The sequence below is a fragment of the Delphinapterus leucas genome, chromosome 15, assembly GCF_059928025.1.
Source record: "Delphinapterus leucas isolate spDelLeu-1000000601 "Yukka" chromosome 15, BTC_Dleu_Yukka2, whole genome shotgun sequence".
NCBI lineage: Eukaryota > Metazoa > Chordata > Mammalia > Artiodactyla > Monodontidae > Delphinapterus > Delphinapterus leucas.
In genome coordinates this window covers 66383846-66402199 of record NC_143143.1, presented here as the reverse complement: position 1 = coordinate 66402199, position 18354 = coordinate 66383846, and the positions used below count along the sequence as shown (strand labels likewise).

General features: G+C 37.6%; 1 protein-coding gene across 3 annotated transcripts in view; it reads left to right on the top strand.

The window, feature by feature from the left end:
- Nucleotides 1–18354, top strand: part of RBL1 (RB transcriptional corepressor like 1) — a 75493-nt gene that overhangs the window by 40177 nt on the left and 16962 nt on the right. For 2 of the 3 annotated variants that reach the window (XM_022592467.3, XM_022592466.3), the window contains exons 16-17: nt 1167–1378; nt 13810–13986. In XM_022592467.3, coding sequence (XP_022448175.1) covers nt 1167–1378; nt 13810–13986 — 389 coding nt within the window. The remainder of the gene's footprint in view (nt 1–1166; nt 1379–13809; nt 13987–18354) is intronic. The other variant, XM_089896836.1, reaches the window with a different exon arrangement.

Here is an 18354-nt window from a genome sequence, read left to right as displayed (position 1 = left end):
CTTCTGGGCTCTAGAGTGCAGGCTCAGTAGTTGTGGCGCACAGGCTTAGTTGCTCCATGGCATGTGGGACCTTCCCAGACCAGGGATCGAACCTGTGTCTCCTGCATTGGCAGGCAGATTCTTAACCACTTCGCCACCAGGGAAGTCCCTGAACCCATACTTTTTTTTCTCTAAGAGCAGTTTTAGGTTCATGGCAAAATTGAGCCTTCCTTGTCATCAACATCCTGCACCAGAGAGACACATGTGTTAGAATTGATGAACTTTCATGGACACATCATTATCACCCCAAGTCCGTAGTTTGCATTGGGGTTCACTCTTTGGTGTTGTACATTCTATGAATTTTGACAAATGTCTAATGACACATATCTACCATTATACTGTTATACAGAATAGTTTCACTGCCCTAAAGATCCTCTGTGCTCTACCCTTTTGTTTTGTTTTGAACCTATAGAGGCATTCCTAGTATTATTGCACTTTGCTTTGTTGCACTTTACAGATACTTTTTTTTTTTTTTTACAAATTGAAGGTTTCTGGCAACCCTGTGTTGTCACATGATGATTAGCATTTTTTAGCAACAAACTATTTTTTAATTGAGTTATGTACATTGTTTTTTAGACATAATGCTATTGCACACTTAATAAACTGCAATATAGCATAAACATAATTTTTATGTGCACTAGGAATCCAAAAAATTCATGTGACTCACTTTATTATGATACTCAATTTATTGTAGTGGTCTGGAACCAAATTCGCAATATGTCTGAGGTATGCCTGCACTGTTTTCTGAATTTTCACATTTTATAAATTTACAACCCTCTTTGTTACGACTTATTTTATTTTCTTATCTGAGTTTTACAAATAAGTGCATTGAGGAAGAATTTTGTTTATTGATTAAAAACATCTCCTTTAGAGCTCAAAAGCACAATTTTATTGTTTCAGAGCAGAAATAGAAAATAAGAGTATCATAACCTAGAATTACTGTTTTTGTGGCTTTCTTCTAACATATTCCTATACATAAATAGATAGATAGGTAGGTAGATAGATAGATAGCTAGATAGTAAAGGAAGGAAGGGAGGGAGAGAGGGAGGAAGGAAGCAAGGAAGGAAGAATTGACAACTTTTCTGGGACACACTTCTAAAACTAAGAACTCTTGCTTGTACATTCAGGTATTGCAAATGATGCTGGAGAGATCACACTGATACCAATTTCCATGAATACAACTCAGGAGTCCCAAGTCGAGAGTCCTGTATCACTTACGGCTCAGTCATTAATTGGTGCTTCTCCAAAACAGACCCATTTGACTAAAGCACAAGAGGTACATTCAGTTGGAATAAGCAAACCAAAGAGAACTGGGTCCTTAGCACTGTTTTATAGAAAGGTACGTGTTTTTATAGCATCTAAAAAGGTCTCCTTTAATCAATGCAAGAAAGATTGAGTAATAGAGGGCAGCTTTAGCCTTCTTTTTTTGTGTGTGGTAAAATATACATGAAATTTACAATTTTAACCATTTTTAAGTGTACAGCTAAATGTCATTAGTACATTCACATTGTTGTGCAGCTTCCACCATCATCCATCTCCAGACTTTTTCATCTTCCTAAACTGAAACTCTGTACCCATTAAATAGTAACTCCTCATTTCTTCCCCCCACCCCCAGCCCCTGGTAGCCATTATTCTACTTTCTGTCTCTATGAATTTGACTACTCTAGGTACCTCATATAAGTGGAATTATATAACGTTTGTCCTTTTTTGACAGGCTTATTTCACTTAGCATAATGTTTTCAAGGTTCTTCCATATTGTAGCATGGTCAGAATTTCCTTCCTTTTTAAAACTAACATTTCATGGTATGTATATACCATATTTTGTTTATCCATTCATCTATAGATGGACATTTGCGTTGTTTCTAACTTTTGGTTATTGTGAGTGAATAGTGTTGCTATGAACATTAGTGTACAGGTATCCAAGTCTGTTTTCAATTCTTTTGGGTACATACAGAAGTGGAATAGTAATTCTAAATTTAATTTTTGAGAAAATGCTATGCAGTTTCCCACAGTGGCTGCACCATTTATATTCCTGCTAGCAACATACAAGGTTTTCCACAATACTGTGAAATACAAGTGTTTTTCTCTTTCTGACTTACTTCACTCTTTATGACAGTCTCTAGATCCATCCACCTCACTACAAATAACTCAATTTTGTTTCTTTTTATGGCTACATAACATTCCATTGTGTATATGTGCCACATCTTCTTTATCCGTTCATCTGTCGAAGGACACTTAGGTTGCTTCCATGTCCTGGCTGTTGTAAGTAGAACTGCAATGAACATTGTGGTACATGACTCTTTTTGAATTATGGTTTTCTCAGGGTATATGCCCAATAGTGGGATCGCTGGGTCATATGGTAGTTCTATTTTTACTTTTATAAGGAACCTCCATACTGTTCTTCATAGTGGTTATATCAATTTACATTCCCACCAGCAGTGCAAGAGGGTTCACTTTTCTCCACACCCTCTCCAGCATTTATTGTGTGTAGATTTTTTGATGATGGCCGTTCTGACCGGTGTGAGATGATAACCTCATTGTAGTTTTGATTTGCATGTCTCTAATGATTAGTGATTTTGAGCATCCTTTCATGTGTTTGTTGACAATCTGTATATCTTCTTTGGAGAAATGTCTGTTTAGGTCTTCTGCCCATTTTTGGATTGTGTTGTTTGGTTTTTTGATATCGAGCTGAATGAGCTGCTTGTATATTTCGGAGATTAATCCTTTGTCAGTTGCTTCATTTGCAAATATTTTCTCCCATTCTGAGGGTTGTCTTTTCATCTTGTTTATGGTTTCCTTTGCTGTGCAAAAGCATTTAAGTTTCATTAGGTCCCATTTGTTTATTTTTGTTTTTATTTCTATTTCTCTATGAGGTGGGTGAAACAATCTTGCTGTGATGTATGTCATGGAGTGTTCTGCCTATGTTTTCCTCTAAGAATTTTATTGTGTCTGGCCTTACATTTAGGTCTTTAATCCATTTTGAGTTTAGTTTTGTGTATGGTGTTAAGGACTGTTCTAATTTCATTCTTTTACATGTAGCTGTCCAGTTTTCCCAGCACCACTTATTGAAGAGGCTGTCTTTTCTCCATTGTATATTCGTGCCTCCTTTATTAAAGATAAGGAGACCATAGGTGCGTGGGTTTATCTCTGGGCTTTCTATCCTGTTCCATTGATCTATACTTCTGTTTTTGTGCCAGTACCATATTGTCTTGATTACTGTAGCTTCGTAGTATAGTCCAAAGTCAAGGAGCCTGATTCCTCCAGCTCTGTTTTTCTTTCTCAAGATTGCTTTGGCTATTCGGGGTCTTTTGTGTTTCCATGCAAATTGTGAAATATTTGTTCTGGTTCTGTGAAAAATACCATTGGTAGTTAGGTAGGGATTGCATTGAATCTGTAGATTGCTTTGGGTAGTATAGTCATTTTCACAGTGTTGATTCTTCCAGTCCAAGAACATGGTATGTCTCTCCATCTGTTTGTATCCTCTTTGATTTCTTTCATCAGTGTCTTATAGTTTTCTGCATACAGGTCTTTTGTCACCTTAGGTAGGTTTATTCCTAGGTATTTTATTCTTTTGTTGCAGTGGTAAATGGGAGTGTTTCCTTAATTTCTCTTTCAGATTTTTCATCATTAGTTTATAGGAATGCAAGAGATTTCTGTGCATTAATTTTATATCCTGCTACTTTACCAAATGCATTGATTAGCTCTAGTAGTTTTTTGGTAGCATCTTTAGGATTCACTATGTATAGTATCATGTCATCTGCAAACAGTGACAGTTTTACTTCTTTTTTTCCAAGTTGGATTCCTTTTATTTCTTTTTCTTCTCTGATTGCTGTGGCTAAAACTTCGAAAACTATGTTGAATAATAGTGGTGAGAGTGGGCAACCTTGTCTTGTTCCAGATCTTAGTGGAAATGGTTTCAGTTTTTCACCATTGAGAACAATGTTGGCTGTGGGTTTGTCATATATGGCTTTATTATGTTGAGTTAAGTTCCCTCTATGCCTACTTTCTGGAGAGTTTTTATCATAAATAGCTGTTGAATTTTGTCAAAAGCTTTTTCTGCATCTATTGAGATGATCATATGGTTTTTATTCTTCAATTTGTTAATACGGTTTATCACATTGATTGATTCTGTATGTTGAAGAATCCTTGCATTCCTGGGATAAACCCCACTTGGTCATGGTGTATGTTCCTTTTAAAGTGCTGTTGGATTCTGTTTGCTAGTATTTTGTTGAGGATTTTTGCATCTATGTTCATCAGTGATATTGGCCTATAGCTTTCTTTTTTTGTGACATCTTTGTCTGGTTTTGGTATCAGGGTGATGGTGGCCTTGTAGAATGAGTTTGGGAGTGTTCCTCCCTCTGCTATATTTTGGAAGAGTTTGAGAAGGATATGTGTTAGCTCTTCTCTAAATGTTTGCTAGAATTCTCCTGTGAGTCCATTTGGTCCTTGGCTTTTGTTTGTTGGAAGATTTTTAATCACAGTTTCAATTTCAGTGCTTGTGATTGGTCTATTCATGTTTTCTATTTCTTCCTGGTTCAGTCTTGGAAGGTTATACCTTTCTAAGAATTTGTCCATTTCTTCCAGGTTGTCCATTTTTTTGACATATAGTTGCTTTTAGTAATCTCTCATGATCCTTTGTATTTCTGCAGTGTCAGTTATTATTTCTCCTTTTTCATTTCTAATTCTATTGATGTGAGTCTTCTCCCTTTTTTTCCTGATGAGTCTGGCTAGTGGTTTATCATTTTTGTTTTTCTTCTCAAAGAACCATCTTTTAGTTTTATTGATCTTAGCTATTTTTTCCTTCATTTCTTTTTCATTATTTATGATCTCATCTTTATTATTTCTTTCTTTCTGCTAACTTTGAGGTTTTTTTGTTCTTCTGTCTCTAATTGCTTTAGGTGTAAGGTTAGGTTGTTTATTTGAGATGTTTCTTGTTTCTTGAGGTAGGATTGTATTGCTATAAATGTTCCTCTTAAGAACTGTTTTTGCTGCATCCCATAGGTTTTGGGTTGTCGTGTTTTCATTGTCATTTGTTTCTAGGTATTTTTTGATTTCTTCAGTGATCTCTTGGTTATTTAGTAGTGTGTTGTTTAGCCTTCATGTGTGTGTATTTTTCACACCTTTTTTCCTGTTATTGGTATCTAGTCTCATAGCCTTGTGGTCGGAAAACATACTTGATACGATTTCAATTTTCTTAAATTTAGCAGGGCTTGAGTTGTGACCCAAGATATGATCTGTCCTGGAAAATGTTCTATGAGCACTTGAGAAGAAAGTGTATTCTGTTGTTTTGGGATGGGATGTCCTATAAATATCAATTAAGTCCATCTTGTTTAATGTATCATTTAAAGTTTGTGTTTCCTTATTTATTTTCATTTTGGGTGATCTGTCCATTGGCAAAAGTGGGGTGTTAAAGTCTCCTACTATTATTGTGTTGCTGTCGATTTCCCCTTTTATGGCTGTTAGCGTTTGCCTTATGTACTGAGGTGCTCCTGTGTTGGGTGCATAAATATTTACAAATGTTATATCTTCTTGGATTGATCCCTTGATCATTATGTAGTGTCCTTCCTTGTCTCTTGTAACATTCTTTATTTTAAAGTCTACTTTATCTGGTATGAGAATTGCTCCTCCAGCTTTCTTTTGATTTCCATTTGCATGGAATATCTTTTTCCATCCCCTCACTTTCAGTCTGTATGTGTCCCTAGGTCTGAAGTGGGTCTCTTGTAGACAGCATATATACGGGTTATGTTTTTGTATCCATTCAGCCAGTCTATGTCTTTTGGTTGGAGCATTTAATCCATTTACATTTAAGGTATATATCAATATATGTGTTCCTGTTACCATTTTCTTAATTGTTTTGCATTTGTTATTGTAGGTGTTTTCCTTCTCTTGTGTTTCCTGCTTAGGGAAGTTCCTTTAGCATTTGTTGTAAAGCTGGTGTGGTGGTGCTGAATTCTCTTAGCTTTTGCTTGTCTGTAAAGGTTTCAGTTGCTCCATCAAATCTGAATGAGATCCTCGATGGGTAGAGTAATCTTGGTTGTAGGTTTTTCTCTTTCATCACTTTAAATATTTCCTACCACTCCCTTCTGGCTTGCAGAGTTTCTGCTGAGAAATCAGCTGTTAACATTACGGGGATTCCCTCGTATGTTATTTGTTGCTTTTCCCTTGCTGCTTTTAATATTTTTTCTTTGTATTTAATTTTTGATCATTTGATTAATATGTGTCTTGGCGTGCTTCTCCTTGGATTTATCCTGTATGGGACTCTCTGTGCTTCCTGGACTTGACTGACTATTTGCTTACCCATATTAGGGAAGTTTTCAACTATAATCTCTTCAAATATTTTCTCAGTCCCTTTTTTTTCTCTTCTTCTTCTGGGACCCCTATAATTTGAATGTTGGTGCGTTTAATGTTGTCCCAGAGGTTTCTGAGATTGTCCTTGATTTTTTTCATTCTTTTTTCTTTTTTCTGCTCTGTGGTAGTTATTTCCACTATTTTATCTTCCAGGTCACTTATCTGTTCTTCTGCCTCAGTTATTCTGCTATTGATTCCTTCTAGAGAACTTTTTATTTCATTTATTGTGGTGTTCATCATTGTTTGTTTGCTCTTTAGTTCTTTTAGGTCCTTGTTAAACGTTTCTTATATCTTCTCCATTGTATTTCCAAGATTTGGGATCATCTGTACTATCATTACTCAGAATTCTTTTTGAGGTAGACTGCCTGTTTCCTCTTCATTTGTTTGGTCTGGTGGGTTTTTACCTTGCTCCTTCATCTGCTGTGTGTTTCTCTGTCTTCTCATTTTGCTTGACTTACTGTGTTTGGGGTCTCCTTTTCGCAGGCTGCAGGTTCATAGTTCTCGTTTTTGGTGTCTGCCCCCCAGTGCGTAAAGTTGGTTCAGTGGGTTGTGTAGGCTTTCTAGTGGAGGGGACTGGTGCCTGTGTTCTGGTGGATGAGGCTGGATCTTGTCTTTCTGGTGAGCTGGACTGCATGCAGTGGTGTGTTTTGGGGTGTCTGTGACCTTATTATGATTTTAGGCAGCCTCTCTGCTAATGGGTGGGGTTGTGTTCCTGTCTTGCTAATTGTTTGGCATAGGGTGTCCATCACTGTAGCTTGCTGGTCATTGAGTGGAGCTGGGTCTTCACGTTGAGATGGAGATCTCTAAGAGAGCTTTCACCATTTGATATTATGTGGGGCTGGGAGGTCTCTGGTGGACCACTGTCCTGAACTCAGCTCTCCCGCCTCAGAGGCTCAGACCGGACACCCGGCCGGAGCACCAAAGCCCTGTCAGCCACATGGCTCAGAAGAAAAGGGAGAAAAAAAGAAAGAGAAATAAAATAAAGTTATAAAAATTAAGAATATATTATTAAAAATAAAAAATTAGAAAGTAAAAAAAGAAAGAAGTGAGAAACCAAACCAAAAAACAAATCCACCAATGGTAATAAGTGCTAAAAATTATACTAAAAAAAAAAAAAAAGACAGACAGAACCCTAGGACAAATGGCAAAAGCAAAGCTATACAGACAAAATCACACAAAGAAGCATACACATACACACTGGCAAAAGGAGAAAAAGGAAAAATGTATGTATATTAGAAAAAGGAAGAGAGCAACAACCAAATCAATAAACCTATCTACCAATGATAATAAGCTCTAAATTCTAAACTAAGATAAACATAAAACCAGAAACAAATTTGATGCTGAAAGCAAACCCCAAGTCTATAGTTGCTCCCAAAGTCCACTGCCTCAATTTTGGGATGATTCATTGTCTATTCAGGTATTCCACAGATGCAGGGTACATCAGTTTGATTGTGGAGATTTAATCCGCTGCTCCTGAGGCTGCTGGGAGAGATTTCCCTTTCTCTTCCTTGTTCGCACAGCTCCTGGAGTTCAGCTTTGGATTTGGCCCCACTTCTGCGTTTAGGCCGCCTGAGGTCGTCTGTTTCCCTCCCAGACAGGACGGGGTTAAAGGAGCAGCTGATTAGGGGGCTCTGGCTCCCTCAGGCCACGGGGAGGGAGGAGTACAGAATGCGGGGCAAGCCTGCGGCGGCAGAGGCCAACATAATGTTGCAACAGCCTGGGCATGACGTGTGTTCTCCCGGGGAAGTTGTCCCTGGATCACGGGACCCTGGTAATGGCGGGCTGCACAGGCTCCCGGGAGGGGAGGTGTGAGTAGTGACCTGTGCTTGCACACAGGCTTCTTGGTGGCTGCAGCAGCAGCCTTAGCATTTCATGCCCGTCGCTGGGGTCCGCGCTGATAGCCACGGCTCGCGCTCGTCTCTGGAGCTCGTTTAGGTGGTGCTCTGAATCCCCTCTCCTTGCGCACCCTGAAACAATGGTCTCTTAGCTCTTAGGCAGTTCCAGACTTTTTCCCGGACTCCCTCCCAGGTAGCTGTGGCTGACTAGCTGCCTTCAGTCTGTGTTCACGCAGCTAGCTCCAGTCCTCTCCCTGGCATCTGACCTCTGAAGCCCGAGCCTCAGCTCCCAGCCCCCACCCGCCCCGGCGGGTGAGCAGACAAGCCTCTCAGGCTGGTGAATGCTGGTCGGCACCGATCCTCTATGTGGGAATCTCTCCGCTTTGCTCTCTGCACCCCTGTTGCTGCGCTCTCCTCTGTGGCTCCAAAGCTTCCCGCCCGCCATCTCCGCCAGTGAAGGGGCTTCCTAGCGTGTGGAAACTTTTCCTCCTTCACAGCTCCCTCCCGGAGGTGCAGGTCCCATCCCTATTCTTTTGTATCTGTTTTTTCTTTTTTCTTTTGCCCTACCCAGGTACGTGGGGAGTTTCTTGCCTTTTGGGAAGTCTGAAGTCTTCTGTCAGCGTTCAGTAGGTGTTCTGTAGGAGCTGTTCCTCATGTAGATGTATTTTTGATGTATTTGTGGGGAGGAAGGTGATCTCCACGTCTTACTCCTCCACCATTTTGAAGCTATCTCCTTACTGTAGTTTTGACTTGCGTCTCCCTGATGATTAGTGATATTGAGCATCTTTTCATGGGCTTATTGGCAATCCTTTTACCTTCCTCAGAGAAATGTCTATTCAAGTCCTTTGCCCATTTTTTGAGTTTTTTATTGGTGAGTTGTAAAAGTCCTTTATATTGTCGGGATGTTAATTCCTTATCAGATACATGATTTGCAAATGTCTTCTCCCATTCCATGGGTTGCCTTTTCACTATGTTATATATTAGTGTCTTTTGATGCACAGAAGTTTTTAATTTGATGAAGTCTAATTTATCTATGTTTTGTTTTGTCGTCTTGTTCTTTTTGGTGTCATATCCGAGAAATCATTGCACATGCCAGTGTCATGAAACTTTTCCCCTATGTTTTCTTGTAGGATTTTTATAGTTTTAGAAATTACATTTAGGTCTTTGATCCATTTTGAGTTAATTTTTATATATGGTATAAGGACCCAGTTTCATTCTTTTGCATGTGGATATCCAGTTTTCTCAGTAAGTCTTGTTGACAAGACTGCCTTTCTCCATTGAATGGTCTTGACACCCTTGTCAAGTTACTCATCACTGTATATGTGAGGGTTTATTTCTGGCCTCTGTATTCTATTCATTGGTCTCTTCTTGCCAGTACCACAGTTTTAATTAGTGTAACTTTGTAGTAAGGTTTGAAGTCAGAAAATGTGAGACGTCCAACTTTGTTCTTCTTTTTCAAGATTATTTTGACTATTCAGAGTCCCTTGACATTCCATATGAATTTTAGGATGGATTTTTTTCTATTTCTGCAAAAAAAAAAAAATCTTTAGGATTTTAATATGGATTATATTGAATCTGTAGATTGCTTTGAGTAGTGTTGACATCTTAACAATATTAAGTCTTCCAGTCCATGAACATAGTATGTCTTTCCATTTATTCATGTTTTCTTTAATTTCTTTGAGCAATGCTTTGCAGTTTTCAGTGTACAAATTTTTGCCTCCTTGGTTAAGTTTATTCCCAAGTATTTTATTCTTTTTCATGCTATTGTAAATAGGATCATTTTCTTAATTTCATTTTTGGATTGTGGATTGTTTATGGTATAGGAATAAAAGTGATTTTTGTGTGTTGATTTTGTATCCTGCAGCTTTGCTGTATTCATTTATTAGTTCTAACATTTTTTATGGACTCCAGGGTGCTTGGGTTTCCTACACATAAAGTCATGTCATCTGCAAACAGAGATGGTTTTACTTCTTTTCTAATTTGAATGCCTTTTATTTCTTTTTCTTGCCTAATTGCTCTGGCTAGAACTTCTAGTATGGTGTTGAATAGAAGTACTGAAATTGGGCATCTTTGTCTTGTTCCTGATCTTAGAGGAAAAGCTTTCATTGTTTTACTTTGAGTATGAGCTTAGCTATGGATTTTTCATATATGGTATTTATTATGTTGAAGTAGTTTCCGTCTATTCCTAGTTTGTAACAAAAGGGTATTGAATTTTGTCAGTTGCTTTTTTTCTGCATCAAATTTTGAGATGATTATATCATTTTTCCCTTCATTCTGCTAATGTAGTGCATTACACTGATAGATTTTCATATGTTAAACTATCCTTTCATTCCATGAATAACTCCTACTTGGTCATGGTGTATAACCCTTTTAGTGTATGATGTTCCATTCAGTTGCTAGGGTTTTGTGGAGGATTTTCACATCAATATCATAGATATTGGTCTGTAGTTTTCTTAGAGTGTCTTTGTTTAGCTTTAGTATCAGGTGATGTACCTTTAGCCTTTTTTAAAAACATATTTGACATTCTAAAAGAACATTATGATCTTGATGAGCTAATGTTTGGACTCAGGCTCATAGAGTTTTAATTCCATTTCCTGCCGGCTTGTTTTACATAACTTTGATTAAGCACTTGGCCATCCTGTGGAATTTACAGGAACTCCATTGTGTTATATTGCTTTAGATTGGAGTTTATTGTGGGACGGGTACATTGGATCTTATGGATAAGTTTACATTACTGAAGATTCATTATTAAGATTGGTGAGATACTGCTGGGAGTCTACATAATTTTTATCATAAATCTAGTTTTTTACCTTTTACGAATTGACCAGTTTTCATTATAATGCCTAGATTATTTTAGTATTAATGCAAAGATTTAACATAGAAATAATTTCAGCTTATCCTGCCTAGCTTTTATAAGCACCATAATGCTTCTGATAACATAGACATGTTAGTCAGGTATTTGTGACCAAACATGCTGCTTCTCTAAAATAAATTCCAGAATTGGAAGATACCTCTCCAGTCTACCCTATAACTAGTGGCTATCTAGCCCATTCTGAAAAATTGTAAATGAAAAAAAAGGCACTGTTTTTTGTTTCTTTTTAGCATTATGATTAGGGTTTAAGGCTTAAAATTTTTAAGAAATTCATGTTTGTTTTTTCAAATTATCTCTTCATGCAAATTTAAGTTTATTTCCTCTATCTAGTCTTTCTTAGAATAATTCTTGAGACACTTGCCCTTTTTTCCACCTCCCACTGCTTTCTCTACTCTGTCCCACCATCTCCACTCCTGCCTACATCTTGTGCCTAAGGCCTGTTTTAAAAACAGAGCTCCAACTGTAGTATTTTCCCCATTCGTTCCCTATTTTTAATTTTCAAAATGACAAATTGCTGCCTTTGATAATGAATCTAAGATTGACAAAAATAAGGCTTTATTTATGAATTTTTAGTTCTGAATTTATTTCAGAATCTAGCTTGTCCTTTTCCTTTTAATTATAGCCTACTTAGAAGCTAGAAAAATTTTACCCTAAAAGGGAATTGAAACGTCCATATCTATAATGAGTTCAAAATAACCATTTCTTGAGTAAATTGCAGATGTTATCCATGCTGAACTCAGTGTGATGCTGATATCCTATGCCTGAGTAGAATTTACTGTGAATTTTTTGTTAGAAGCCTTCCAGAGTATGTGTACCTTTAAGGCATTGGATCAGCTTTGTAAAAGATACTCAACAAGTATTACTTTTAAAAAAAAATTTATTTATTTTATTTATTTATTTTTGGCTGCATTGGGCCCTCATTGTTGCACACGGGCTTTTCTCCAGTTGCAGCAAGTGGGGGCCACTCCTTGCCACAATGCGTGGGCCTCTCATTGCGGTGGCCTGTCCTGCTGCAGAGCATGAGCTCAACAGTTGTGGCTCGTGGGCTCCAGAGCGCAGGCTCAGCAGTTGGACACATGGGTTTTGCTGCTCCGCAGCACGCGGGATCCTACCGGACCAGGGCCCAAACCCGTGTCCCCTGCATTGGCAGGCAGACTCCCAACCACTGCGCCACCAGGGAAGCCCCACAAATATTACTTAATGACATATTTCTTAATCCTTCTACCTAGGACTGTATCTGTTATCGTCTATCACGAATGTAAAGTTCCAGCATCTTTCCCACTGCTCTGACCCCAGTGGTTCCTGTTTATCTCTTAGCCAACAAGACCAGAAACAAAGGGTTGGATGCAGAAAATGAGTTTGTTATAAAATGAATCACTGGTGGCTTTGGAGTCAACCCTTATGTCTCTTTCTATCAGATTAGTGTATTGGATGGCTAAAGTTCATTTTTCAGCTTTAATTTGTGGATTTTTTTTCCCTCTCAAAAGACACTTTGCTATAAAGAATGCCTTACTCGTTTTCATTTTTTTTACCCTGAACATTTAGATTTAAAGACTTAGCTCAAACAGAATAGTCTAGTTTAGGAATATCACAGTAGGATTACCAGTTCTTAAGATAATAAAACATAATGCTTTTTGGATGATCAGAAATCATTTTAGAATCTTTCAGGACCTTTGGGGCATTTGCATTAGTATCAGTTCATATAAAGGCTCTATATATGAAAGGTTGAAGGTATTGAACTGACTTTACTCTGACATACTTAAAAACAACAACTTGACTGAGAAGGACAATACTATATGATATTTATATGTGGAATCTAAAAATCAAAAACAAGCTAGTAAATACAGAGAACAGGTTAGTGGTTGCCAGGGGGCGAGGGGGTGGGTGAAATGGATGAAGGGAGTCAAAAGGTACAGACTTCAAGTTATAAAATAAATAAATCATGGGAATATAATGTATAGCGTGGTGACTATAGTTAGTAATGCTTATTCCATATTACAGTTGCTAAGAGACTAGATCTTAAAAGTTCTCATCACAAGAAAAACAAATTGTGTTAACTGTGTGGATATTAACTAGACTTATTGTGGTGATCTTTTCACAACATATACAAACGTTGAATCATGTTGTACACCTGAAACTAATGTTGTATGTCAGTTATACCTCAATAAAAAACAGCAACAACAAAATCTGGTATCTCGTTTGCTTAACATTCCTTTCATGTGCTCATAAAAACAATGTAGACTATTGGGGAAATTTTTAAATGATTTTGCTTTCTGACTTATTTTGGAGTCAAACATTTTAGTGTATTATGTGACATTTTAGGCTTTCTAGTCATTTTACCTGAACCAAAAAAAGAGAGAGACTTCTGAATACTTGAAAAATTATGTATTCATAATGATCATGATGCTGGTAAATCAAACCATTTAATTTTAGTATTTCTCACTTTACATAGTTGACAGCATAGAATAATAGCACATAACATCTTTACCAAAAAAATGTTTAAGGTAGTTTTCCAAAGAAAATTTTGTTTTAATATATTTTCTTTTGCCATAGCAGTGAACTAGTACTATAAAATAAAAATTTTATGTAATTTAATGCATCAGCAGCCTTAGGTGTTTATTAATCTTGGCCTAAAAGCCCATGTTCATGGTAAGACATAAATTTGAGAAATTATTTACTTGATTTTTTGCATCAGTGTGCTATCTTTCATCTTAGGTCTATCATTTGGCAAGTGTACGCTTACGTGATTTATGTTTAAAACTGGATGTTTCAAATGAGTTAAGAAGGAAGATATGGACATGTTTTGAATTCACTTTAGTTCACTGCCCTGATCTGATGAAAGACAGACATTTGGATCAGCTCCTCCTTTGTGCCTTTTACATCATGGCAAAGGTAACGTATAAGTTGGGGGAAGCTCTTTGCCGTAGTTACCTGTATTTGAGGCCTGAGGTGAAAATCTGTTGCACTTGATTGTTAGTTTGCCTTAAGTGCTACAAGCCAACAGTGGTAAATTCCAGCTACTGTGTCTATTTCTATGGACTCTTCATTACTTTCTTTTTTTTTATTTTATAAATTTATTTATTTATTATTTTTGGCTGTGTTGGGTCTTCGTTGCTGTGTGCGGGCTTTCTCTAGTTGCAGAGAGTGGGGGCTACTCTTCCTTGTGGTGCGTGGGCTTCTCATTGCGGTGGCTTCTCTTGTTGCAGAGCATAGGCTCTAGGCGTGGAGGCTTCAGTAGTTGCAGCACACGGGCTCAGTAGTTGTGGCTCACGGGCTTAATTGCTCCATGGTATGTGGGATCTTCCCGGACCAGGGATCAAATCCGTGTTCTCTGCATTGAGAGAGGCAGATTCTTAACCACTGTGCCACCAGGGAAGTCCTTCATTTACTTTCATAGTAATCAGCCTTCTTGCTTCATAGGAATACACTGGTTGTAAAAAAAAATTGGAAAAGATCTCAGAGACCATTTTTGGTAAAATGGTTCTCCACACTATTAATGGAGAACCATTTCCACCATCACCCCGTGACACCTCTAATCTTGTACTTTAAAGTAAAATGATCGTTACATTTTAGGCGAGTAACTGAGGCCCAGAGGTGAAAGTAACTTGGCCAAAGTTACACAATAAGTGACAACCTATGTTCTCCTGATTCAGAATCTGGTATAAAATAGCTTCTATACTTTATTGCTTTCCAGTGATTTATTCTGTTGCCTCAGAAGAGCATTTTACTTTCTAGTTGCTACAATATGTTTTAAGTCATAAAATGGCATATCTTACTTGTTTTTAAAAATTCTAATAGGTCTGAAACAATCATTTGTAACTTTGGTCTTGATCATATTGGCCACACTACCAGTCCTAGCAGATGTAGATGTTACAACCTAATTTTTCAGCTTTTTGAGGCAGAGGACATGTTTTCAAACTCCTTTGTGACTTCCTTCTCACATTACCTCTTTAAAATCTCTATACAAAATAGGTATTAATAAATGTTATTAACTAATCTTTTTTTAAGCTGTTACTATTTTTATTATTTCTCTTAAGGATACCAGAACCCTAAAAAGCAGCATTGGGTTTATAACTTACAGAGAGTTACAAATATTTCCTTCTGTGGTTAGTTTTTATATATTTATTCCACAACAACTAGATAACATACAGCACGAAAAAGACCACGTAGTTACTCCCCTTTTATAGTCACATTCTACATTGGCATCCATACTAATAATCCTTTATATTGGTATCACTCTTTCCTCTTTTAAAACCACACCAATTTGCATACCTCATTTATTTTACCATTCCAAGAATCTCTAGAGTTATTAGGACTCTGCGCTTTCACTGCCGAGGGCGCAGGTTCAATCCCTGGTCAGGGAACCAAGATCCCACAAGACACATGGTATGGCCAAAGAAAAAGAATCCGCAAAGTCAAAACAGTAACAATAACAGTAACAATAACAGCAACAACAAAACCAAAAGTTGTCCCAGAGCTAATAATATCACTGGGGTTCCCAGCAGAAGCAAACTACTTTGAGGTATGAAACACTCAACCCTGAAGCCATTCAGTATTCACACAAATTAAGTCCTTATTAAAACAGAACTAAAAAATCCAAAATTATAAAACAATCAAGGAAATAAGCCAATGTGAGTATGTCAACAGATAAAATTTAGAGCAGGTTAGATATTCAAAAATTTCAGGTAATGGAATTATTGATCTCAAATTATGCAATTATATGTTTTAAATGATTCAGTGTATAAAGGAAAATTCTTTTTATGAACAAAGGCCAAGTCACTTTAAAAAGGACCTGAAAGATGTCAAAAAGAACTGAGTGAAACTTGTAATGGAAACCAAATTCCAAGCCAAAAGACTCAATGGATTAGAATGTAGAGCTGAGGAAACGAAAAAACAGCATATCACATAGAGATGGAAAATGCAAAAAATCAAGAGACGTAGAGTTACGAAACATTTTTTCTTGTTCCCTTCCTCTTTTGTTCTCTTGTGATTTGATGACTAACTTTAGTGTTGTGTTTCAATTCCTTTTTCTTTTTTGTATGTGTATCGTAGATTTTCGATTTGCGGTTACCATGAGGATTTGATATAGCAATCTATATATAAACAAGATTGTTTTAAGTTGCTGGCCTCTTAATTTCAAATGCATTTCCAATATCCTGCATTTGTGTTCTCCCCTTCTTGTAATTGCTGGTTTTGATATCATATTAGCATATGGATGATTTCCTACCTTTACTGTATGTTTGCCTTTACTGGTGAGCTTTTCCATTCATAAGTTTCTTGTTTCTAGTTGTAGCCTTTTCTTTTCTGCTTAGAGAAGTTCCTTCAGCATTTGTTGCAAAGCTGGTCTGGTGGTGCTGAATTCTCTTAGCTTTTGCTTATCTGTAAACCTTTTGATTTCTCCATCAAATCTGAATAAGAGCCTTGCTGGTTAAAGTATTCTTGGTTGTAGTTTCTTCCCTTTCATCACTTTAAATACATCATGCCACTCCCTTCTGGCCTGCAGAGTTTCCGCTGAGAAGTCAGCTGATAACCTTATGCAAGTTCCCTTGTATGTTATTCGTCGTTTTTCTCTTGTTGCTTTTAGTATTTTTTCTTTAATTTTTGTCAGTTTGATTACTCTGTGTCTCGGTGTGTTCTTCCTTGTGTTTATCCTGCGTAGGACTCTCTGCCCTTCCTGGACTTGGGTGACTGTTTCCTTTCCCATGTTAGGGAGGTTTTCAGCTGTTATCTCTTCAAAGATTTTCTTAGGTCCTTCCTGTCTCTCTCTTCTCCTTCTGGGACCCCTATAATGTGAATGTTGATGCATTTAATGTTTTCCCAGAGGTCTCTTTGACTGTCTTCATTTCTTTTCATTCTTTTTTCTTTATTCTGTTCCATGGCAGTAATTTATACTATTCTGTCTTCCAGGTCACTTATCCGATCTTCCACCTCAGTTATTCTGCTATTGATTCCTTCTAGTGTATTTTTCATTTCAGATATTGTATTGTTCATCTCTGTTTCTTTGTTCTTTAAGTCTTCTAGGTCTTTGTTAAACATTTCTTGCATCTTCTCTATCCTTGCCTCTGTTCTTTTTCTGAGATTGTGGATCATCTTCACTATCATTTTTCTAAGTTCTTTTTCCAGAAGGTTGCCTGTCTCCACTTCACTTATAGCTGTTCTTCTGGGGTTTTATCTTGTTCCTTTATCTGGGACATATTCCTCTGCCGTTTCACTTTGTCTGACTTCTTGTGATTGCGGTTTCCATTCTGCAGGCTGCAGGATTGTAGTTCTTCTCGCTTCTGCTGTCTGCCGTCTTAACTAATCATTTGTGTTTTTTTGAAAACTACCATAGCTCAGGCTTTGCCATTTCTGTGGAGAACATCATTATGGAGAACAGGTTTAGTGCTAATGGACAGTGAAGGAGAAGAAAAGAGTAATTTAAGTGAACTCTGTGATAATAAATAGACTAGAAGGGATTCCTTTATGGATCACTAATTTATTTTCTTTCTTTTGGCCACCACTGTGACTTTTCTAAGTGTTAAAACCCTACAGTCTGTTCTGAACTATTAAAAGCCTAATCCTGTAATAACCTCTGTCTTATTGTGAACCACAAGACATTTTCTATCCTTTAGTATGTGGTTAATTTTAAATAAGTACTTAAAAACTAATACAACTGGAGACTGCAAGGGATTCAGCAGATCTGAGTTTTCTTATATCATTCTTTTTTATAAAGAAATGCATTTTTGGTAGTTATACCATAGCAATCTTAGTGCTTTTGATTAATGAAACTATTAGCTGAGTCCCCACAGGCCACAAAGCCTGAACTTTTTTTTATTTTATTTTATTTTACTTTTTATTTATTTGTGGCTGCAGTGGGTCTTCGTTGCTACATGTGGGCTTTCTCTAGTTGCGGTGAGCGGGGGCTACTCTTCGTTGCAGTGCTCGGGCTTCTCACTGCAGTGGCTTCTCTTGTTGCGGATCATGGGCTCTAGGCACATGGGCTTCAGTAGTTGTGGCACATGGGCTCAGTAGTTGTGGCTCACGGGCTCTAGAGCGCAGGCTCAGTAGTTGTGGTGCATGGGCTTAGTTGCTCCGCGGCATGTGGGATCTTCCCGGACCAGGGCTCGAACCCGTGTCCCCTGCATTGGCAGGCGGATTCTTAACCACTGCGCCACCAGGGATGTCCCCAAACCTGAACTTTTAAGGTAGTAAAAGTCATAAATGGTAGTGGATTTTAGTTATTGAGTGGCCTGGGGTTAATGGCTTTCTGCAAGACTGCTC